This window comes from Macaca mulatta, chromosome 16, assembly GCF_049350105.2.
Source record: "Macaca mulatta isolate MMU2019108-1 chromosome 16, T2T-MMU8v2.0, whole genome shotgun sequence".
Classification (NCBI taxonomy): Eukaryota; Metazoa; Chordata; class Mammalia; order Primates; family Cercopithecidae; genus Macaca; species Macaca mulatta.
Genome location: NC_133421.1, coordinates 52,573,361 through 52,595,564, shown reverse-complemented (window position 1 = coordinate 52,595,564; position 22,204 = coordinate 52,573,361). Strand labels below are relative to the sequence as shown.

General features: G+C 45.9%; 1 protein-coding gene and 1 long non-coding RNA gene across 21 annotated transcripts in view; both read left to right on the top strand.

Moving 5' to 3' along the window:
• The window catches only part of MSI2 (musashi RNA binding protein 2), a 433,576-nt gene that overhangs the window by 144,890 nt on the left and 266,482 nt on the right, over window positions 1-22,204 (top strand). For all 20 annotated transcript variants that reach the window (XR_003723736.2, XR_013406457.1, XM_077970994.1 and 17 more), the window contains one exon: window positions 3,232-3,324. Coding sequence is in view for 18 of the 20 variants with exons in the window: in XM_077970994.1 (XP_077827120.1) it covers window positions 3,232-3,324 (93 nt within the window). In the remaining 2 variants the exon portion in view is untranslated. The remainder of the gene's footprint in view (window positions 1-3,231; window positions 3,325-22,204) is intronic.
• LOC144335530 (uncharacterized) overlaps window positions 21,011-22,204 on the top strand; it is a 40,579-nt gene continuing 39,385 nt past the window's right edge. The window contains exon 1 of the long non-coding RNA XR_013406459.1: window positions 21,011-21,172. This is a non-coding gene — a long non-coding RNA (uncharacterized LOC144335530). The remainder of the gene's footprint in view (window positions 21,173-22,204) is intronic.

The following is a 22,204-nucleotide window of genomic DNA, read 5'->3' as shown; positions in this document are numbered from 1 at the left end:
GGGAGAGGTCACTGCGCACAGCCCTGTTGCCCCTGCAGCTGTGCTCCCTTCTCCTAAAGCCGAGACACTGGTGAGCAGCTAACCAAGGGTTGCCCATGTTTCCACTGGCCTTTTCACTTTTGGAAGGTTTTGATTAAAACAGTTTCTTTCAGCGTTTGCTGAGGAGGAGGATGTTTTAGTAACTTGGACATTTTGGTGCATTGTCTGGGACCTGGAATTTCTCATCCTTCTTTTTTTCAAAAAAGTATTTTAAAGGCTTTTTGGGGACTGTGTAGATTTATAGCTGGATGGCTGCCTCCATGTTTAGGGCTCTGCCTAGGCAGGTTTATGGCTATAAGGCAACGGTGGAGGGTGTATGAAAAGATATTTTCGTTTCACCAGTTACTGGGGAATGAACAATCTGTTGACTTCTGTTATTTGGAATGAAGACATGTTGTTTGTTGAATTCTCTGGGTCCACATGAACGTTTGGAATATAGACAGGACTGCTGTATACCCGCCCGACTCTCAACAGTGTATAAATGAGACCGTGGGGTTCAGGTTATAGTATGGCTCTCTAGAGTTTCTTCAAGTTGAGAACTCTAGTACATGTTGGTAGATCACATGAGTGTTTCTTTACAGATATTTAATTACTTGGCTGGGGTAAGGGAAAAAAAGGAATGAAAAATCTACAATTAAACTGTTGGGAATCTTTGCCCATCTAAAAGCACGTAGAGATGCAGGAAGGTGTTTTTGAAATTATAGTGGAAGACATTAGGGCAGTAAGAGATGCCCTTTCAAAGGCACATTTTTGTGTAATGTGTCTTTTCGCTGCGTGTTTAGTTCTGAGCTTGACAGATGAATCTAGTAACTGACTTTGGATTCAGTTACAGTGGCCATTTATTTAGTGACTACACAGTGCCCTGCTAGACACTTGGGCGTATGTTACTTAATTTACTCCTAACAGGAACCTTGTATGGTAGGCTAATCATTATATCTTCGTTTTATAGTGGATTACATTCCACATTCTATTAGAATGTAAGCTCCAGCACCTTGCACTTAATGTATCTGTTGAATGAATACATTAGGAAAGTTAGCTTAGTAAAATTTGGTGATTCATGAGTGTAGGGAGAAATTTAAATCTGGAAAGGGCTTGATGGAATTTTGCCATTCAAGTGACCTTGATTTACCAGGGAGACTTAAGGAATGGGTGAGAAGGGAGATGGACAATAATGAGTGAGCATAAGAGGCCTACCAGGTCATGAGAGGTACTTGGAGCTCAGTGCTGTGCACAGTGGTGGGATCTTCATAGAGTTTTTCACATGCACTATCTCATCTAATCCCTCATTCATCTGAAAAGAGGTGAAAAAACAGTCAATCCCAGCTTTAAACACATGAGCAAGCCACTGCTTCATTCTAATAGGTAGGAGGAAGTAGGGAGTAGGTGGTATACTGAGTTTTTAGAACAACGTCCTCTATGGAAGGTCCATGACAAGGATATTTAAGTTTGGAGTCAACCAGCAGGCTGTGGTGGCCTGTGTCTTCTGTGGGAGCTACTAAGCTAAAGCAAGAGCTCCCTGAAGTCTGCCAGCCTCTCTACATCATGGCTGTGATGTTCATGGATTCATTGGAATTGGGCATTAGGTGGGACCTTGGAGCCCTGGCCCAGCATCTCATGCAGGGTCACACCCAGAGTTAGACCCAGGAGCTGAATTTCCAATACCCTACAGCACAGTCTGCCAGTAACCACTGTGCCCCCTGGTGTCACTCACCTCAGGCTCCTGTTGAGGTGGGTTGGTTCACTCATTCACTCAGCGGATGTGCCAGGAGCCTCCGTGATGACTGACCCAGGCAGCCATGGCTCCTGTGCTTCAGCATCCTACATCACATCGAGTTGCAGTAGACACAGATGACATTGTGTGTTGATTATATGCCAACAAACTGGTCAGACCCTCACCCATCAAATTCTACAATTTTGTATTGTGACCATAAAACTAAAATGGCACATAGCCTACACTCAGTCTTTAGAACGAAATTTATTTTCTTGATTTGGGTTCCTGCGTGTAAGATTTTGTCTTCCCACTCTGAACAGTTAATGTCATTCTCCTTTTTTTTTTTTTTTTATTGTGACAGTAAAAATAAAATGGCACATAGCCTAAACTCAATCTTTAGAAAGAAAGAAATTTATTTTCTTGATTTTTGGCTCCTATATGTAAGATTTTGGTTCCCACTCTAAGCAGTTCATGTCATTGAGCTTCCTACTCCTTTGGCTTTGAAGCCGGTGATATTCGGAAATGTGGCCACATTTTTTTCACACGTGCATCCACACAACACTCAGTGTTGGCTTCTATGTGCCTGATGCTGTGCCTGGCCTGGTGGAGGATTTGTAGAGGAGTCAAGAGCTTATTGTCTGGAGGAGGAAGTAACTTCACACAAGGTGGAGAGAGCAGTGAGTGCTAAGACAGGGATATAGAGGCACTGTTAGGAGGTTTCAGAAAAGGGTGGACTAGCTCCTGGCTGGAATGATAAATAACTATTTTGAGTTTTGGAGAAATGTGCTGGATCCTGGAGGAAGGTTACAATTTGCTGTAGTTAGGTTTAGGAGTGGAGAGGCACCCCAAGGAGAAGGACCTGCAGGAACAAAGGTGTAGGGATCTGGGGATTAGCTGGGCTTGACTGGGTGCAGGGTGAATCAGGGTGAATCACAGGAAATCAAGAGGAGGAATCCTGGACAGAGCTTGCAGGGTGGTCCTCAGGCTGCGAGGTCAGCGTCTGTGTTGGTTGCAGACGTATACCAGCACCTAACTCAAACAGCTCAGCGTAGACAGTCTGCGCGTAGTTTTGAATCATGTGCATTTCTTATTGACAGGTTTTGTGGATAGTTTCTGGGCAGCAGTTTTTATGCATTTAGGTCTGTTTTATTCACGTCTCTTAGCTTTAAAATAGCTTGACATGTGATTTTTCTCTTTTTGCTAGTCCATCAGAATGAAGTTGTGTGTTGTGGCCAATGAGGTTCTGAAGTCTCTGTGTCTGTATGAAACTCAAACTTTTAGGTTGCCATCTGAATGCCTGAGATATGCAGAGTGACTGTCTCTAGCATCCTTAGACATCTAAACGCCCGCGTCGTGCAGCTTGAATATATCTAAAATTGCCTTCCTAGAGAAATGTGGAAAGCGGTTTCTTTCAGCAGCCTCTTGAGCACTGCTTTAGATAACCTGGTTAACCCATGCCTTTCTCTTGTCATTTCTTGCAGATGGTCACAAGAACAAAGAAAATATTTGTAGGCGGGTTATCTGCGAACACAGTAGTGGAAGATGTAAAGCAATATTTCGAGCAGTTTGGCAAGGTAAGCGCTGGATGGGGTTGGATGGCACATGCCAGAAGTAGTCTCATCAGTCCTAAGAAGAGGCTGCCGTGGCCCCCGCCCCTGCTACAGCTGTGTCCTCAAGAACCTTGTCCTTGAACCTGGCCATCATCATTTAAGTGAAATTCAGCAGAAGCTGAGGTGGAAGGGTCTGGCTTGCATTTGGTGTGATGTCCCACGTGCTGGCAGGAGCAGACAGAGTGGCCTTTTAGAGCAGTTTTGTTGGCGTTTGCTGCCACGTGGGGCCTGGGCTGGGAGCTGGTGGTAACAATGGCTGGGGAGGGATGTGGGGCTGTGACTTTCAGGGCAGGAGCTCCCACAGAAGCTGCTAGAGGCCGGCAGGTTGGTGCTGGGCTTCTCCCTTCTGTGCCTGTTTGGAAAATGCATTGAGAGCTGAGACTCCCTGGGGCCCTTTGCAGCTGAACCCTCCCCTGTCAAATGCCCAAGGAGACTTGGAAAAGATGCGAGGCCTGTACCTGTCAGCATTCTCTGACTTGAATGTCTGTGGAGACAGCAGTAAAATTATCCCCTGGGTTCTGCTTCTGGAACAGACTGGGACCAACCCAAGAGCCCCCAGCAGCCAGGAAACGGAGTGTGAGAAGGTGTGTGTATGATAGAGAGAGTCAGACAGACAGATAGGACATGTCACCATGGGTGATGTGTTTAATTTGGCCTCTTTCTAGTGGGTGAAGGGAGATGGTGCCTTGAGAATGGGTTCTTGCTGGGGATGACACATTCCTTAGACGGCCCTGTTGCCTTAGTGGGGCTGACCCTTGTTGGCTTTTGTGTATACCACCCTCCTCTGGCTCCTGTGGAAACGGCAGGTTCAAGGAGGCTGCGTCCTGCATCTTTGAGTAATTGTGGACATTGCATGGGAGCCCAGGTCTGGAACAGTCCCCTCCTGCACAGGTCTGGGTCTTCCCTGCTGAAGGGCTGACATGGGAGAGAGCTGCTGAGGCGTCCTGAGAAGACACGGTGCCCTTGCTAAGCTCCGTCACTTGTTCCTCCCACTATGGCTGACGTGTTTGCCGTGGGTACAAAGGCACAGCTGCCTACTGGCCAGGCTGAAGGTTCTGTGCTGTTGGTTTGCCCAGGGTGATGGGCAGCTATGACCCTGTCCCCAGGTGTGACCTTTGTGAACTACTCTCTGGGATGAGGGCCATGACCTTTATTCAGCCTCAACATGGAGATGTTCTTGTCTCTGGTATTAATTTCTGCCTGGATAAGAGATCGTGCAACAAAGAGAAAGCCAGCTTCCTCCAGCCCAGCCTTGCATTCTGAGTGACTCTGAGCTGCCCTTCCAGGTTGGTTTTGAAAAGGCCTCCCCCATGGCCCTTTCTGGTATTGTCCGCTGGGGATGGATTCCTTCTGGCTGGGTCTAAAGAATAGCCAAGTGTGTTGATGACTGTGTACGTTACAGCACTTCTCTCTTCCAGACTGATTTAAAGCAGTAAGGGGGATTTGTCCATCACCCAGCCCCACCCTGCCTAGGGAGAGGGATTGGAAATAATTAAACGAGACAGGTCCGGCTTGCATAATGGAAAGCTCTGGAGGATGAGCCCTGTTTGGTATCTTTCTGCTTTTAAAACAAGTCCAGGGGTAGTGTTTGCAAACTTGAAGTGGGATTTCTTTTTCGAGCCATAACCTGCCTTGGAATCTCGTGGGCCTATTTGTGTCAGGAAAGTCGGTGCTGCCCAGATGGGCTTTTAGAGTATTCCAAACAGGCTTCTACTTGCCAACACATAGCACATCTCTGCACGTCCCCAACCCTTGGTTTCTTTCTCTCTCTCTCTTTCTTCCTTTCTCTATTTCTGTTTCTCTCTCTGTTGTTTTTCATTAACACTTGTCATTGTGACCCAGTATGCCTGCAGTAAGATATACTGCAAGCTTTGGCCATGCCCACAGTGGCCACCATTGCTGCCCTTAGAACAGTTGTCCTTTTGTCTGAGAAGCAGTCACAAACCATCTTCCCTGGCATGGCACTCGCCGGGTCTGAAGCTGCCCAGTTAATTTTGCAGTAATGTTTGTGGACTGTGGCGGGATGTGCAGACTTATCAAGTGTTTTATTAAAAGACTAAGGAGGCTTTTGAATGTGTCAAAGTCATAATGCTCTTCAATGCTCATATTTTAGTAGCTTTTTTTCTCATACATAGGCTCTGTGCATTATTTGTGTCTGTCTTCAGAATAGCTTATTTCTCATTTGGCTGGTGGCTAGTGTTATTGTATGTGTCCCCTTCGGCAGGACTCACCACCTCTCAGGATTCTGGCGTAACTTATTTGAATCCAGAATGATCAAAGTCAGGGAGACTCTGCTGCTGGGCCTTGGGAGCAGTACAGTGAGTAAATCCAGTGGTTGTGAAAGGAGGTAACAAGTAAATTGACAGACTGCGTCTCCCCTTCGGTACTTTATATTCTCGTTGCAGGAAACAAAATGAATGTGTGCGCGCGTGCACGCGCGCGCGCGCACACACACACACACACACACTTGCTTGAAGTATCTTCACACACATGTGCACACCCCTGTGGACACACATTTCTAACTGTGTGAAATTGTTTCGGACTATCTTTAACTGACTGCAATTTAATGAGATGTAATTTTATTATTTATAGTGAGTGCAAAGTGTGGGATACTAGGCCAGGCCATTTATTCACATTATCTCATTTAATTTTTCTCTGGGGGGCTGATAGTGGTATTCCCCATGTTGCAGACTGTTAAGTGGGGTCTTGGTGGGATTGTCTCTTGGACTCAGGGTCACAGCCCTCCAGGAGGTAGAGCTGGGTGTGGACTCCCCCTCCAGGCTTGTCTGATAACAGCATCTGAACTCTCCGCCCTGTTCCCACTGCTGATCAGTCCCCAAGATGGACTGAGGGTGGGCAGGAGGCAAAGGACAGGAAGAGTTGTGCCCTTCAGTGTGCCCCGGAGTGCTGGGGACCTGGACATTCATCACCTCTTTTTACCTGTGCAACAGATACTGGTATCATCCAGTCCATTTGGTGAAGGTAGACAGTCAGGGCCAGGGAGGCTGAGTGTCAGCAGAGGTCACCCAGGTAAGACAGTGTAAGAGCCAGAATTTACACCCTACTTCCTTTTCCTCCAAGTCTAGAACTTTCCCTTCACAGCCTCCATGCAAGGTGTACCACTCTCTTTTTAGGTCTCCTTGCCGTCATTCCTCTCTCCTCTCCCCATCCCACCATGCCCGAGGTGGCAGCTGCTCCAACTGTTTATTTCAGGTGGCAATCAAGATGGGTAAGACTGTTATCACGGGGCTGAGCTAAGGGAGTTTAAATATGTCATTACTGTAAGTGGAGTGGGTACAGAATGACACACCGGGAGCTTTAAATAACTTAAATTGGAGGCTTGTAAACTCTTTTGTGTTTTTCTTCCACCTTCCTCCCAGAAAATTCACCCCCCTTCCCCCAGGTTAGAGACATCGTTACTTGTTTATATTTAAGATGAGGTCACGAAGCTTGGCCACTGGCGTAAGGACTCTGCCAACTGAGGTTAACAGCTAACACGTTGGCAGAATCCACACGTCACCATGAGCTACCCAGGGGTGAGGATGGCCACTCCCACCCCTGGGTAGATGTTCCGGTGTTGTCTGTCCTTGCAGAAGGGTAAGGCAGCAGATACTCCAGGGCTTCATGCTGGGCCTGACAGTGGACTGACTTCCCTGGGACAGCTTGACAGGTTGTTCCTTTGCTGGCCTCAGTTTCTCTTCTCAGGAAAGGGGTTGGAAAACATAAAAAGGGCCAGATAGTAAATATTTGCAGCTTTGCAATCTATGTAGTCCTTGTTGCAGCTACTCGCTTCTGCTCTTGTAGGATGAAAGCAGCCATCGCCAGCAGGTAAACAGATGCATGTAGCTGTGTGCCAATAAAACTTTATTTACAAAAACAGGTGATGAACCAGATTTGGTCTGTGGACCATAGTTTGCTGACCCCTGGACTGAATGATTCCTAAGGTTAGTTTTAAGCTTGAAAAGTCAGTAATGTAGTAAAGTATTCAAACATTAATAGGATGGATAGATTATAATCTAAGGTATCTATAGGCTATAACCAAAATAATTCATTGTCAGTAGTAATAAGCATGGTATATAATCAGCAGTCTAAACCATGTTAGAGTTTATTTTGGGACTTCATGACGCAGGGACTGTGAAGGGATTCTTTATTTGGAAAAAGCCACTATTTATAAACTGGAACTTCATCCTATGAGTAAGAGCCAGAAAAACTGTTATAGTATTTCCATCTCCGTATTTCACCGGCTAGATGTAATTAATGAAACTCGGAATTTTTGAGGTCCAGGTTTTACTATGAAGATCCTTTTACTGTGTGCTGTTTCTGAATTGGAGTTACTGGTGCTAAGCTTTCTAATGCATTTTACAATGTGCTTCTCAAGGATGTCAAGTGAGATGGTTGGCAAATCTATTATGTAGGTGATGAGGCTGATGTTGAGAAAGGTGAGGAAGTTCTCCAAGATCACACAGCCCATGCTGAGGAAAGCCTGGATAGTCACTTGTTTGTGTACAACCTACCCCTCACCCCTTTTTACTGTTTATAAGCCCCACCTCCCACTCTACCACCAAGGCGCCTCTTTCTCAGAAGGAGCCGGTTTTGTTCATTTGTCAAAAACGGCGATATACAGTAATTTGTTTTACTGCCCTGGGTTTCTTAGTGGACGTTATCTGTGTTCCTGATTTCATACACACAGGAATGATGTATATAGGCCATTCCAAAAAATGGCAGGTAAATGATGCTCCAGATATGCCCGTGCAGACCCTGACGACGAGGCGGCCTGTTCTGCACTGTTCTCCCGGCAGAGCCACCCGGAAGAGCCCAGCCTGGTAATTAAAATGCACTGGATCAAAGACACTCCACATACACGGGCTTCCTCTTTCTCCCCTTCAGGCCCCTCCTTCAAGTACCGGTTTCTTAAATTCTCACTTATAGGATTTCGGAGATCAAAAAGAGGCCTTTAAACTTAATGAATTCTCGGCTTCGTCCCGGATGGAGCGGTTCCGCACCTTTCAGCTGTTCCCGGCAATGATAGAGCAGCTCAGTGCCGAGCTCGCTAGGTAATTCTCACTTTCTAGAACTCCTGTGAAAGCAAAGCAGCCCGCATTTGGAGGCTTCCAATTATACTTCACATGGTGAACTGTGTAATTAGTTTGGAAGACTTATGCTTAGTCATTGGTTTATCCTAATCGGCTTTGGCTTTCCCCAACAACAAAGTGAGCTTATTTTGCTAAGCTGAAACGACTCTGCACCCTTTGTTCCTGCCTTTTATTGTGCCATTCCTTTCATTCTGTGTTACTGCCAAAGTTCTGTTTCATTAGGCCTACAAGTCATTTCCAATTCAGTGGGCTGCTACAATCCGGCCTTTATCACGGGCTGCTCTGGTTCCCATGTCCCTTCTGGGCCAGTGCCCGAGTTTGTGGTTTGACATGAGGGCTTTAACCCCTTCCTGTGCCAGCCCCTTACTGTGGTGGCCGGGAGGAAAAGGCCTTGCAGGAACCAGCGTAGAAAGTTAACAGCTCTTGAGGTCTTGTCAAAGTGGGAGATCCCTGTGGACACCAGGTTAAAGGATCCTTGGAGCCCTTTGCGTCGGATTGGGGCCGTGTGGGGGCCCATAAAAGTTAACTTGAGCTCTGGAGAGTGGTGCGTGAAAGCTTTTTGGGGGAAGAAAAAAGAAAACAGGAGTGAATTGGTGTTTAATGTAATGAGACCTTCCCATTTATCCGGCCAGTGTGGGCGATCGTCGGAGAGTGCGGACCAAGAAGTGCTGAGTGCCTGTGACCTCCCAGCTCCAGGGTTTTCTGTGCAGGTGCGAAGCTGCATTCATGGCCCCCGCGCAGATGCCCCTTTTGATACTGTATGTGTGAGGAGAGTCATACCTGGAATAAAAATCTCATAAAGCCCTTTGAAATTTAAAAGGCATGAGATCTGTGAGAAGATAAATATGCCTGAGAGTGGACTGTGATCCTCAGGTAGTGTTTTCTTGCTTTAAATGTGTGTCGTAGATAAACAGAGCTCTGTGCCGTGTGGTTCTCTCAGAGGAGGCCTGGAAAACAAAAGTCTTATGTGTCCTTTGTGGACATCTGAGCTCCCGTGAGGCTTCGTCCTCTGAAGTGGTTTGTGCAGGTGGGTTGCCCGGGGAGGGGTCAGCCTCCCGGGCCTCACCCCGTCCTCTGGAGCCTGGGTGTTGCTCTTCAGACCTTCTTCAACGACAGTTGTAGGCTGGACCAGGAAGGACCATGTGCTCTCTCTTCCCGGGCTGAAGGCTACTTTTGTGTTTAAATGTTCTTCCTCTAATGGCCCAGAACAAAGCCAACACTGTCCCCATGTTTTATTAATTTTCTGCCTGGTTTGTGTCAGCTTCTCCCTCTAGAAGTGTGTCATAAAGGGAGGGGACTTTATTTGCCCCTTGACCCCTGGCCAGGCTGCTCAGTGGGTAGATAGGAGAATCCTGCTTCATCTGCCTTCTCCACCTTCTAGGCCAGGTGGCAGAGGCAAACAAGCCTTACCCATGAGTAATATGATCCCAGGGGTTTGCAGGTAAACCCTTCTGCTAAACAGCTTTATGTTTTCCTGGTAAACTTTTCCTCCATAGACTGATTTCGGCTGAAGCCAGTGGAGGTTATCGAGTTCTAAAGATTGAGCACCCTAACGTCACTTCTCTTAAATTTTCGTATTTTTGCTTCAAAAAGGAGATCCTGAAATAGATAGTGGGTTTCCAGGAAAACTTCCCATTTCCCTCTTAGTATATAAAATATAGCCAGCTGTTGTTAGGCAAAGGTATCAGACATTATTATTATTGCTCTGTTAACAGTGTTTTAATATATACAAGTAGAAAAATAGGATGCCTTCTGGGTAGCAAGCTGGGAAAACTTTGAGATTATGCTAATCAAATGCCACGTGCATTTGCATAGTAGGTAGAGGAACAAGGCTCAATAGAAGAACCAGGCTCAGACTTCAGCTTTGCTGTTTGACCACATTTCCTGGTATGATTTAGCTGTGTTTACTTTTTCTGCTGGGGCAAGGAGAGGAGAGTCAGCGGTCGGGGAGCCCTTGGGCACAAAGGAGTTAATGAGCCCTGGGTGGGTAGGGGCGGGGGCGGGTATGAAGTCCTTCCACCAGCTCACCTTCCCAGAGTCCTCCTGGGCCCTCTGAAGACGTCACTTACAATGGAGTTGTTAGCATGAGAAAATAAAGCCTTTTTCTCCCTAGATGTAGTTCAGTGGGAACTGAAAGTGTACCAGAAATCATGGTTCAAGCTTGTGCCAGTGGGTGCAAGGGGTGGTTCTTATGGAAGAGAAAGCGCAGTTCATTTAGACTTGGCATTGAAATCGAACTCTGTTGTTCGGTGGAGTGAACATTGATATGGAGATTCCCGCCCGCCCCCCACCATCAGTAGGATACCCCCTTACACAGGTCCTGTATGCTTTTCTTTTTCTTCCATTTTCCTTCTTTATTTTCTTCTTTTGTCCTCTTAGAAATAGTCTCTCCGTAGACCGGCCGGATTTGTCGAGTTACCACCCTCTAAATTTTTACAGCTCCGTATATTCAGACTTGGTATTTGTGAATTAGCTAAAAGTGGGCTGCCAATCTGTACTTTATTTACATTCGAAGCCATATTAGTGAGAGCCCCAGAAAAAAATGTTAATATGCAGGAAGAGGCGGAAGGGTTGAGTTTCTGACTGTTGCTAACCTCACCACTGCCTTTAAAACCAATCATGAGGCACACGGATGATATTTAATAGCTTTTAGCTGATTATTTTTCTTCTCCTCCTCTTTCTTTTCTATCCAAGTTGACCTGGGTGTACTTGAGCGGAAATGAAGTCATCCAAATGCTGAATTAGAATAATCACAGGCCTCTAAGAATGAAATGGAAGCAGAGATTAAATGGCGGAGGAAAAGCTGGCATTAATAAGGACCAGGAAAACTTTGCATAAAATAAATAGGAGATGGAATAGATTGAATTTGTGTATGCTGCTTCCATTTCTTCCTCCACTTTGTGTTGTCTTCCTAAGTTGAGTTACTGGCAAAGTGGGATTTGATTTGCTGCAAGGCCACATACCTTCTGCAGCCTAGGTGATGGGCCTTTCTTCTTTGTGGGACGTTTGTGTGACCATTGATGTTTCCAGGAAGGAAGAATCTGATGGAGGGGCTGTTACCATGAAAGGTTGATGATTACTTGGTGCAAGTAGTGAGTGGGAGACAGATGAAAGAGAGTCAGGGACGGGCGCGGTGGCTCATGCCTGTAATCCCAGCACTTTGGGAGGCCGAGGCGGGCAAATCATGAGGTCAGGAGTTTGAGACCAGCCTGGCCAACAGGCTGAAACCCCGTCTCTACTAAAAATACAAAAAATTAGCTGAGCATGGTAGTGGGCATCTGTCATCCCAGCTACTCGGGAGGCTGAGGCAAAAGAATCTCTCAAACCGAGGAGGCAGACATTGCAGTGAGCCAAGATCGTGCCACTGCACTCCAGCCCGGGTGACAGTGTGAGACTCTGTCTCAAAAAAAAAAAAAAAAAAAAAAGAAAGAAAGGAAAAAGAACGGGGAGGATGGGAGCCAGAGCACAAGCCAACTCAGTATTATGATGATTCCTCCTTGTAGAGAGAAGACCTGGGCAGGATGCAGGTAGGGTGACTGGTTGTCTGGGTTTGCCTGTGACTAAGGGGGTTTCCAGGAACTTGGGCCTTGCAAACTAGAATGAAGTGGTGGTCACCTTCAAGCAGAGTTTGGAGAAGTGAAGACACTTGGCCTGACACTCTAAAAGGATCAACACCTTCCTTGCCCACCTCCAAGGAGATTTAAATACTCCTTCCTGTGTGCTCCAGAACACTAACTTCATACCTGTTTACATTTGGCCTTCTTGATTTAATCCAGCTACTGGGACAACAGCCAGCATCGGGCCTTGTGTGAGCACAGGCCGGCCAGTGTTAGATGAGCAAGTGGCCGCTGAAGGCAGGTCAGACAGACCCACAGTCTGTCTGTCGGTGTACCCCTCTGGGCTTCTATTTGGGGATTATTTCTGTGTCTCTTGAAAAAAAAAATTCTGCCCCAATGTAGTGAAAAGTGAGCTTCTTGTAGTAAAAGAGCAAAATAAGGATTTAATTAAATAGAAAAAAAAAAAAAAGAAAGAAACCCCAACAGAGTGGTTTGTTTACAGGAAGTCGTTTTTAGGTGGTCTGTTATAGAAGATGTAATTTGTGAAAGTAGATTAGTTGTAAATTAGAGATTTTGGGTTGTCGAGGTCGCTAACCGTCTTTTATAATTGGCAGCAGAGGTACATATTTTCAGATTTGCTTATGGAGTGTTAGTATTGAAAAAACAATTTTAGGTGTTTTTCACTTAAGCAACAGTAAGTGAGAGTATGGAGCGATCAGAGACGGGCTTCCTGATCTTATTCTCAGCTTTCTTATGGAATGACAAGGGTATGGAAAGCAACAGGGAGATGAAATGCTGGAGTAGTTTGCAGGGGAGCTTGCAGATTCTCTGATAGGGAAACTGTTTTGTTTTGTTTTGTTTTTTTAATTTTACTTATTTATTTAGAGACAGGGTCTACTATGGTTGCCCAGCCTGGAGTGCAGCAGCGCGATTTCGGCTCACTGTAGCCTCAGCCTCTGGGGCTCGGGTGATTCCCCAACCTCAGCCTCCCAAGTAGCTAGGACTACAGGCATGCACCACCATGCGTGGCTAATTTTTTTGTATTTTTAGTAGAGACAGGGTTTCACCATGTTGCCGAGGCTGGTCTCGAACTCCTGGACTCAAGTGATCCTCCTGCCTCAGCCTCACAGGCGTGAGCCACCGCACTTGGCTGATTTTTATTCTTTAATAAGAGCACCCCATTTCTTTTATCAACAGACTTGTTTTCTTAGCAAAAAGGGAGGACGTATTGATGTCAATGCTTTCCATTCCAGCTTAGTTGGCATTTGTGTTCAGATTTAGGGGCTCCTGTTTGCCTGAACTGTTTATATATCTTTGACCTTGTAATTGTCCCAACAGCCCTGTGAGGTAGGATAATTATCCTTTTTTAAAGTTAGGTAAGGAAGACTAGGAGAGCATAAATTACATGTAAGACCCCTCAGTCAGACAGCAGTGGGGCCCAGGGTTCAAATCTAGACTTTCTGGGTGAGTATTCTGGGTTTGTTGTTAAGCTGTTTATCCTGAGGTGATCTCCTTTGGGGTGGCCCTGACCAGTTGTTTGTAGTGCTGTAGAATTACTATGGTATGGCCGGGCGCGATGGCTCACACCTGTAATCCTAGCACTTTGGGAGGCTGAGGTGGGTGGATCGTGAGGTTAGGAGTTCGAGACCAGCCTGGCCAACATGGTGAAACCCTGTCTCTAACTAAAAATACAAAAATTAGCAGGGCGTGTTGGCGGGCGCCTGTAATCCCAGTTACTCAGAAGGCTGAGGCAGGAGAATTGCTTGAACCTGGGAGGCGGAGGTTGCAGTGGGCCAAGATTGCACCACTGCACACCAGCCTGGGCGACAGAGCAAGACTCCGTCTGGTGGTGGGACAGCGGGGGGAAGAATTACTAGTACATCTTTGAGGCAGGTCACTCTGACTTTATGGTTGGTTGGTTGGTTTTTTTTTTTTTTTTTTTTATTGGAGTCTTTCTCTGTCACCCAGGCTAGAGTACAGTGGCGCGACCTCGGCTCGCTGCAACCTCCGCTTCCCAGGTTCAAGCAATTCTCCTGCCTCAGCCTCCCATGTAGCTGGGAATACAGGCGTGCACCACCATGCCCGAATAATTTTTGTATTTTTAGTAGAGACGGGGTTTTGCCATGTTAGCCAGGCTGGTCTCAAACTCCTGGCCTCATGTGATCTGCTCACCTCAGCCTCCCAAAGTGCTGGGATTACAGGCGTGAGCCACTGCGCCTGGCCAGTTTGTCTCAAAGATTTTATATTAGAACAAATATTATGGTACAGAATGCAATATTTGCATAATTCTTTTTTGAAACACTGTGATACTTCCAGACACTTCAGGATAGCTTCGGGCTGCATTAGTTCCTGTTCATTCTGGGCTGTCCCTTAATGTACTTGGCCTTTAGGAGGAGTACATGGGTGGAAAGTTGAGAATCTCTTTGTTTACTGCTTAGCATAGGGGCTGGCAAACTTTTTCTGCAAAAGGCCAGATAATAACTATTTTTAGTTTTGTGGCCCAGATGGTCTCCTAGAACCATTCAGTTCTGCCATGCTATCACAATGACAGCCAAAGACAATATGAAAATGAATGGTCGTGGCTATATTCCAGTAAAACTTTATTTACAAAAATCAGGAGGCTGCCGGTTTTGGCCCTCAGGCTGTATGGTTTTCATACCCCTCTGGCTGAGCATATTGCCTGCTAATAAGAGCGTAGGTTGTTTACACTCAGTCTGTCTGGTATTAGACCCAGCTTATCTGTTTACTAGTTTGGTAACCTTAGGCAGGTCATTTAACTTCTTCCCACCTCACTTTCTTTATCTGTAAAATGGGGATAATGATGGTCCTTAACCCACAGGGTTGTCATGAGGATGAAACGAGCTAATACACATATAGTTGTTAGCATCCTACTAAGAAACAAAGTGAGCACTTAACCTTAGAAACATGTGCTGGTGTTGTTATTTTAGACGTTGAAGACTCAGGTCCTCTGAGACTCTGGAGTTTCCACTCTAGTCCTGTCTAGCCGTAGGCTTGCTAGTGCAACAGCCTTTATACACACACACATACTCTCTCTCTCGTCATCTTTTCCATCTGTTCTGTGGGGGAGCTTACCGCTCAATTCTTCTACCCACCCTGGTGATGATGCAAACTGAAAAGCCTTTCCTGCATCTTCTCAGCATAAAGACGACGATTCAGTTTTGTGTAATTTTTGATGGGATGTACCTCGAGTTCCATCCAGCTACCCCGCTGCTTCCAGTTTGTGGAACTGACTTGCCGGTTGCCCTGGCTTTGATAAAAGAGTTGAACCGATGTGGGCCCAAAGAGAGTTCTTCTGGGTGGATCCTCTGATGAACTCTTTACATTTCTTTCTCGAATAATTAAACTTTTTTTGATAATGGATACTGCCTGGAAATTGTCCCAGTATCATTTGGCTGATGTTTGTTAAAATATATTTATATATATTGATCCACTAATCTGTTTATTGCATTTATTTTGCCTCCTGGGAGAGCTTTTCAGATCCTCATTTAAGTTTTTCTTTCCTTTTCCTTTACATATGATTCTAATAAGCTTGGTTTTCTGGCTTCTTTTAAATTTATAGCAAATATTAAGGGGCGGAAAGATGTTAATAAACTCAGTGTAAAGCAAGAGGGAGAAAACCTATAAAAACAAAGAGGTTTCGATCTTGAAAAGCTCTGCATTGTAGGCCTGTTTAGTGCAGGGAAACAGTCATCCTTCCTCATTAGGCCCAGAAGGCGTTACATCTACAGCCTCACGCATCATTCATTTGTTCATTGATTCATTCAGCAGACCTTGATTACCTTGAATACCAGGCACTGAGCTAGGAGCCGGGAGCACCTTGGTGAGTGGAACAGACAAGATCCTTGCTTACTTGTAGCTTAACAAGCATGGGGTGTGGGTGGCGGAGAACCAGCCAAAAGCAAGCAAGGAAATAATAAAAATAATTACAGATTGTGTCATCAAGGAAAGAAACCAGGAGCTGAGAGAATCCATAATGGGAATACGGAAGAGGGAATCTTGGCTTATCAAGAAGTCAGATATGTGTAGCCTCTTTGCCTTGACCTGACTGTAAATTCCACCAAGTGGGGCTGGGTCTGTTTACTCACCCTGTAGCACCAGGACTGGCCTATGGCCTGAGCAGTAGTTGGTGCTCAGTAAACAGTGGTGGAATGAATGGATCCTCTGTATCGGAGGGCAGGGAAGTTCCAGTCATTGGAGAAGGAGTTTCAAGGGGTAAAATTAGGATTTTTTTTTTTTTTTTTTTTTGAGACAGAGTTTCACTCTTGTTGCCCAAGCTGGAGTGCAGTGGCGCAGTCTTGGCTTACTGCAGCCTCTGCCTCCCAGGTTCAAGCAACTCTCCTGCCTCATCCTCCCAAGTAGCTGGGATTACAGGCACCTGCCACCATGCTTGGCTAATTTTTTGTATTTTTAGTAGAGATGATGTTTTGCCACGTTGGCCAGGCTGGTCTCAAACTCCTGGCTTTAAAAGGAGGCGAGGATCTGCCCACCTTGGCCTCCCAAAATGCTAGGATTACAGGCGGGAGCCACCATGCTCAGCAAGGATCTTTTCTTTTTAAAATGGGGCATTAAGAGAGTATATTCCATTATTTGGAGTATTTCCTTATGTGAAACCCATTATTTCCCTGCATCCCAGGATCCCTTAGCTATTTCCAACCCACAGCAAAAGCTTAATAGAACTAAGGGAATATCTGGGCAGGGTGAGCTGGTCAGTAGTGCCCTTTTCAGAGTCGGTAGATTCTCAGGCAGGTTTTGGCATAGAGGGTAGACACAGAGGAGGGAAGGATGTCAGGAGGGTAAAAATTGGGATATGCATCTCTGTTTCATCTTCTCTCCTTCTCTTCTTTTTGTCTTTGGTCTAAGAAAAGCAGTAGACCTGCTGATTGGGAGGTACCAGGGGAGGTCAGTAACTTTGAAAAGCTGGTGAGAGCATTGACTCATCTAGGCTTATAGGTGTTATGGATCCTCTGGGCACCAGGGACGAGGGTACTTGGACGGGCATCGGGCAGTGTCTGTCCCAGGCTTGCCGTCTTGTGATCAGCCAGGCTGGGGAATGAAAATGGGTCCAACATCATTAAGGCACAGCACAGTCCTCCCTGATGTTGAGAAATCTGGCTGTGGACGCGGAGAATGTGTTTGTGGGTACATTTTTGACTCTTGAATGAACCGAAGATGCTGTTGGCATTTACTGCCAGACTCTTGGGAGTTATGTGGGGTTATGGGGGGATTATGTGGGGTGAAGTTGAACAGTTCTCAACTTTGGAATTGGGCAGACCTGAGTTCGAGTCCAGATCATTTGCTATTAGCATTGTGACCTGGGCTATTGATTCTACTGTCTCCCGAGCCTAGTTTCTCATCTGTTAAGTGGGCATACAATTTCGTTTAAAATGGGGCTGTAAGAATGAAAAGATTCACATTTGCCTAGGGTCTGGCACATGGGTATTTAATGATAGTCTCCCCTGCCTGCATTCCCTTTCTGCTCCCCCATTCCCCCAACATCCCGTGTTTCTGAACCCCCAAATTGCTGACTTCCACCAGGTTCACTCCCTCTGATAAACTCCCTCCGTTAATCTGCATAGAGCCCTCTCTGTATGCCAAATGGACGGTTTTGGGGCCAGTTTCCTAGTTGCTCCCAGTCTCTGCCCCCATCCCTCCACAACTATCCCTCTGACAAATCCGGAACCATGGAAGTCCTCATTCTGAGCTCCTCCTAGATTTAACCCAGCTGGAGTTAGTGTTGGGGGAGGCTAAGTGGAGGATTTGGCTTTTTTTCCTCTTATGCTAATGAAGTGAATATGGCAAGGAGTCACAATATTTTCTTTCCAGGCAAAGAAATGTTGTAGTAGGAGAAACAGCATGCAGGGGAAGCAAATGTGATCTCACTGGATTCTCTCAAGGGAGGAATAGGACAAATTGTCAGCTTCTGTTGAGAAGATAATACTCTCACTATGATAAATGCCAAGTTTCTATTGAAAACCACCATCTTAATGGTGGCGTCCCCAAGCACTCAGTGCTTGCCTGGCAGCCGAGACCAGAGGAGAAGCAGAGGAAAGCAGATATTTGTAGGGGGTTGTTTGTTTGCAATGAGAAATCAGTTCAAAGCAAAGGAGACGGTGCATTAAAAATGTTCTTTTAAGGCAGCTTTAAAAAGCTAACTGGAGTGCTCCAGTGTGGCCTGATCTTAAAACACACCTATGGGGAGACTTCCACCCTCAATAAATATTTCTTGCATATGACTTGAATTAAAGGAGGCACATGGGGCTGGAAGCCGCCTGAAATAATTTTCCCTCCCATAGGAAGCAGCCACAGTAATTCACTTGCAAGTTATTGCAAAAGGCCTATTCTGATAGAAATTGCTGCCTTCTCATGGACTGGGATTTTTCTAGTACTGTCTGTAACATCCCTTCTTGACAACGGTGTGTCCGCCCATATTTTACGGTGCACCACTCCCTCAAAGAGCGTCTCAGTTTGTTGTTGTCCTTTTGTGGGTGCTTATGCTGGTTTCTCTTAGACACCTGAGTGTGGCGGATCTGCCTCACAGCCTACACTCAGGGAGACCTTCAGGTTAGTTGGGGGAGTTCCTGGGGTGGTGGGGGGGGCTGGACAATACATTCAGGAGCTCTAAGAATGCTGGTGATCATGGGAACAGCTGGAGGGGGTGGAAGAAGGTCTCTATGAGCTGCTGTTGAAAGGCCCTAAGGTGGTTGTGCTTGTCCAACCATCCTTGCATTCAGGAACCCAATCTAGGTATTAAGCACCATGCTGGGGCCACAGAGATGGGTGAAGTGGGGTACCCATCCATGTGGGGCATGTGTTCAAGGAGCAGAGATAGTGGTAAGCAGAATTGCAGTGTGGTATAGCAAATGGAGAGCCTGCCAGCATCACTGCGAGGTGGGGACGGTGGTTGCTGCTGTGGAGCTCCTCTCCCAGGCCTCCCATCCTTTCCCTCAGCTGACTCGCCTGTTCCCTGTGGTTGCCCTTGAAGGCAGGTCATGTCTTCATGTGCTTCAATGCCAGCCTGAGCATTGACCTGGAAAGGTGCTTGACAGACTTTTATTCTGGGCTCCATAAAGGACCACTGTTGCCATGGTAGGTGGAGGAGAGGAGGAAGCCCAGAGTATGACTTGCCCCACACACTGCTGGATATCACAGTCCTGCCCCTGCCCATTTTGGAAAGAACCAAATGGAGAGGGCTTGAAAATGGTGAGATTGACTTTGTCATCAGCTGCAGAGCAAGGAGGGAGGCAGTTTACATCTGGATGCCTGCAATCACCTTGCCCAGAGATGCTGACTGCTGAGGATGCTCCCCGGGGCTTTACAGATGCTCCCTTTCTTGCCATGTTCAGTCTCCTCCCTGAGATCTTATCCCTCAACCCCCAAGAAGCCACAAGGCAGGTCTGCTTGTTTGACCCATGAGTGGAACAGTAGATGTGATCTTTTCTATGTTAAAGAACCTCAGGGAACATTAGTCAGGGTGTCTCAGTTATAATTCAGTCTCATTATTGCTTCCTGGATGTGATTAACCCGGGATCTGCTCATGAAGGGGTTTGGCGACCCAAGGAAATGGACAGAGATGATGGATCAGAATGACAACTGAAGTCAGTGGTTTTCTGCTAAACCCATAACTTAACCACCGGTTGAAAGTCTGTATCAGGTGTCCCAAATCAAATGTATTGATTCTAGATGCCTTTTTGTAAAGAGGCAATAAAAAGAAACACCATTTATTTTCACGATTGTTGCATCCTCCCAGTGTCTAGGAATTACAGAGTCCTTGTTATTATTCCTCCTCTCATTTGTAGCTCCAGGTTCATAGAGAGCAGGGGTTGACAAACTTTGTCTGTAAAGGGTCAGATACCAAATATTTTAGACTCTGTGGGCCATACGGTTTCTGTCCCTGCTACTCAGTTCTGCTGTTGTAGCACAAAAGCAGCCATAGACAATATGTAAATGAATGAGTGTGGCTGTGTTCCAATTCCACTTTTATTTACAAAAACAGGCAGCAGGCCTGTGGGCCGTAAGTTGCTATCCCTTGCTATAGATAGTCCCAGTCCTCAACTTGACGTCTCAAAGAAAGCAGCGATTTCATAGAACTGAAGATATTTTCAGGATCGGTAATAAACTTTAGGGGCATGGCTATGCTCATTTGAAATAGTCATCCTTTTAATGTAGACACGTGTCAGAAAGGTTCATTGTGTTGTCTGATGCCATCCCTCCAAGACATTTGGAAAAATGTTTTAGAATAAATAGCTACAAATAATGAGGACTAAGGGAGAGTTAAGAGCAGGCATAAGCCCCTGCCAGTCACATAAGGTCTGTTACAGTGAATAGGCAAGGAGTGATCATTTTGGGGTCTTGCTTTTTTCTTGGGCTGTGGGGTGCTGTTGCTCAAGGACAGGTGCTCTGTGTGGCCGTGGTAGCCACAAGCTAGAGGATCATAGCCACAAACGTGTGTGAAGGCTTGCTCGTCATGGAACACTTGTTTGGCCACATTCCTGAAAATGGAAGGCCAGAGTGGGAACTTTTACGCAGCTTCATGCAACGGGTCCTTGACTCTGCTCACTCACATCTATGAGCTGAGAATTTGTTTGTAATCATTTTTCTAAAAGAGGAAGAAATGGATCCACATGGATTAATCCGTACCCTTTAGGTCTGTAAAAATCCAGTGACATTGACATGTCAATGAAAATGGTGGAAATTAACACTTGGAAATTTTTATATAAAACCTTTATTGAAAATTCAGCTAAACATTCACACACTAAAAAGAGCTATATATTTATATCTGAAAAACTCAATTTGATGCAAGCTGCTTGTTTCTCCACTGTGGTCACGTGGGCTGAGGTTCTTAGTATGAAATGTAATTTACACAAATTAGTCCAAGGCAGGTAGAGTGTGAAATTAAATTGATGCCTTGATTTCTGTATTCTCTAGTAAGTGTTTCTCTGAAAATTCGTCATTTCTGTCCTAGGAACTTTGAAGTATGGAGTTTTTTTTTTGTTTTTTTTTTTAATAGAGCAGAGAAGTTCTTACTGGTTAAGGACATGAAACAACCTTAATTACAGGCTAAAAAGGCATGTTTCATTTTGTTTTGTGGCTAAATATTAGAGTGACTCCAAATTGGTCTTCCAGTAGAGGTAGAAAACTTGGGCTTTAACGCAACTATTACATTTTTCTTTTTTTTTTTGAGATGAAGTCTTGCTCTGTCACCCAGGCTGGAGTGCAGTGGCTCAGTCTTGGCTCACTGCAACCTCCGCCTCCCAGGTTCAAGCGATTCTCCTGCCTCAGCCTCCCAAGTAGCTGGGACTACAGGTGCTCGTCAGCACGCCTGGGTAATTTTTTTTTTTTTTTTTTGTATTTTTAGTAGAGAAGGGGGTTTCAACATGTTGGCCAGGCTGATCTCGAACTTCTGACCTCAGGTGATCCACCCGGATTGGCCTCCCAAAGTGCAGGGATTACAGGCGTGAGCCAGTGCGCCAGCCAGCTATATCACATTTCTCTACTAGCTGCACCAAGCCATCTGATTTCTTTGGTTGTGATGAGAACAGTTTAGGGCTGTTAGCTGTGTAGACCTAGAAGGGACTTTGCAGACCCTTTTACAGATGAGAAAACTGTGACTCAAGAATAACGTTCTGACCTTGGTGTCTTTGGTCAGGACACCATGGGCCCTGGCTGGGCCTGCTTCTGCCCCTGAGTCCCCACTGCTGCCTCTCTTTGAGGACAGTTGTCGGTGTTGGTGTCAGACTGTGTCAGTAATCGTAGTAAGAATGAATCAAGTTATGGGGTATCCTGGTTCGAATTTGATAATCTGAGAGGAAGGAGAATCACTACTTGTCCAGAAATAATGGAAGGCCAAGATGATCTGACGACCTTGTCAGGAGATCACCAGTGCTCCGGGACTGAATCCATCTGCTTGGTCCTGGGGTAGCTCTGTTGTCCGCCCTCTGCTGAAAAGGAGTCAGGCTGCACCTCCGGCGTCCAGGACGCAGGTGGTTGCATTTTATCAGCATCTTTCTCATAGGCCCACCCCCCAGCAAGGTAGACGTGGGTCAGCCCTGCCAACATTGGAATGAATCATTTCTGTCAAATAACTAGCGGCTGACGTTCGGGGCGCTCTGAAAAATGAATTATGGGCTCTCATGATTTTTATTTGTCCATGGTGGCATGGGTGGTATTTATCTC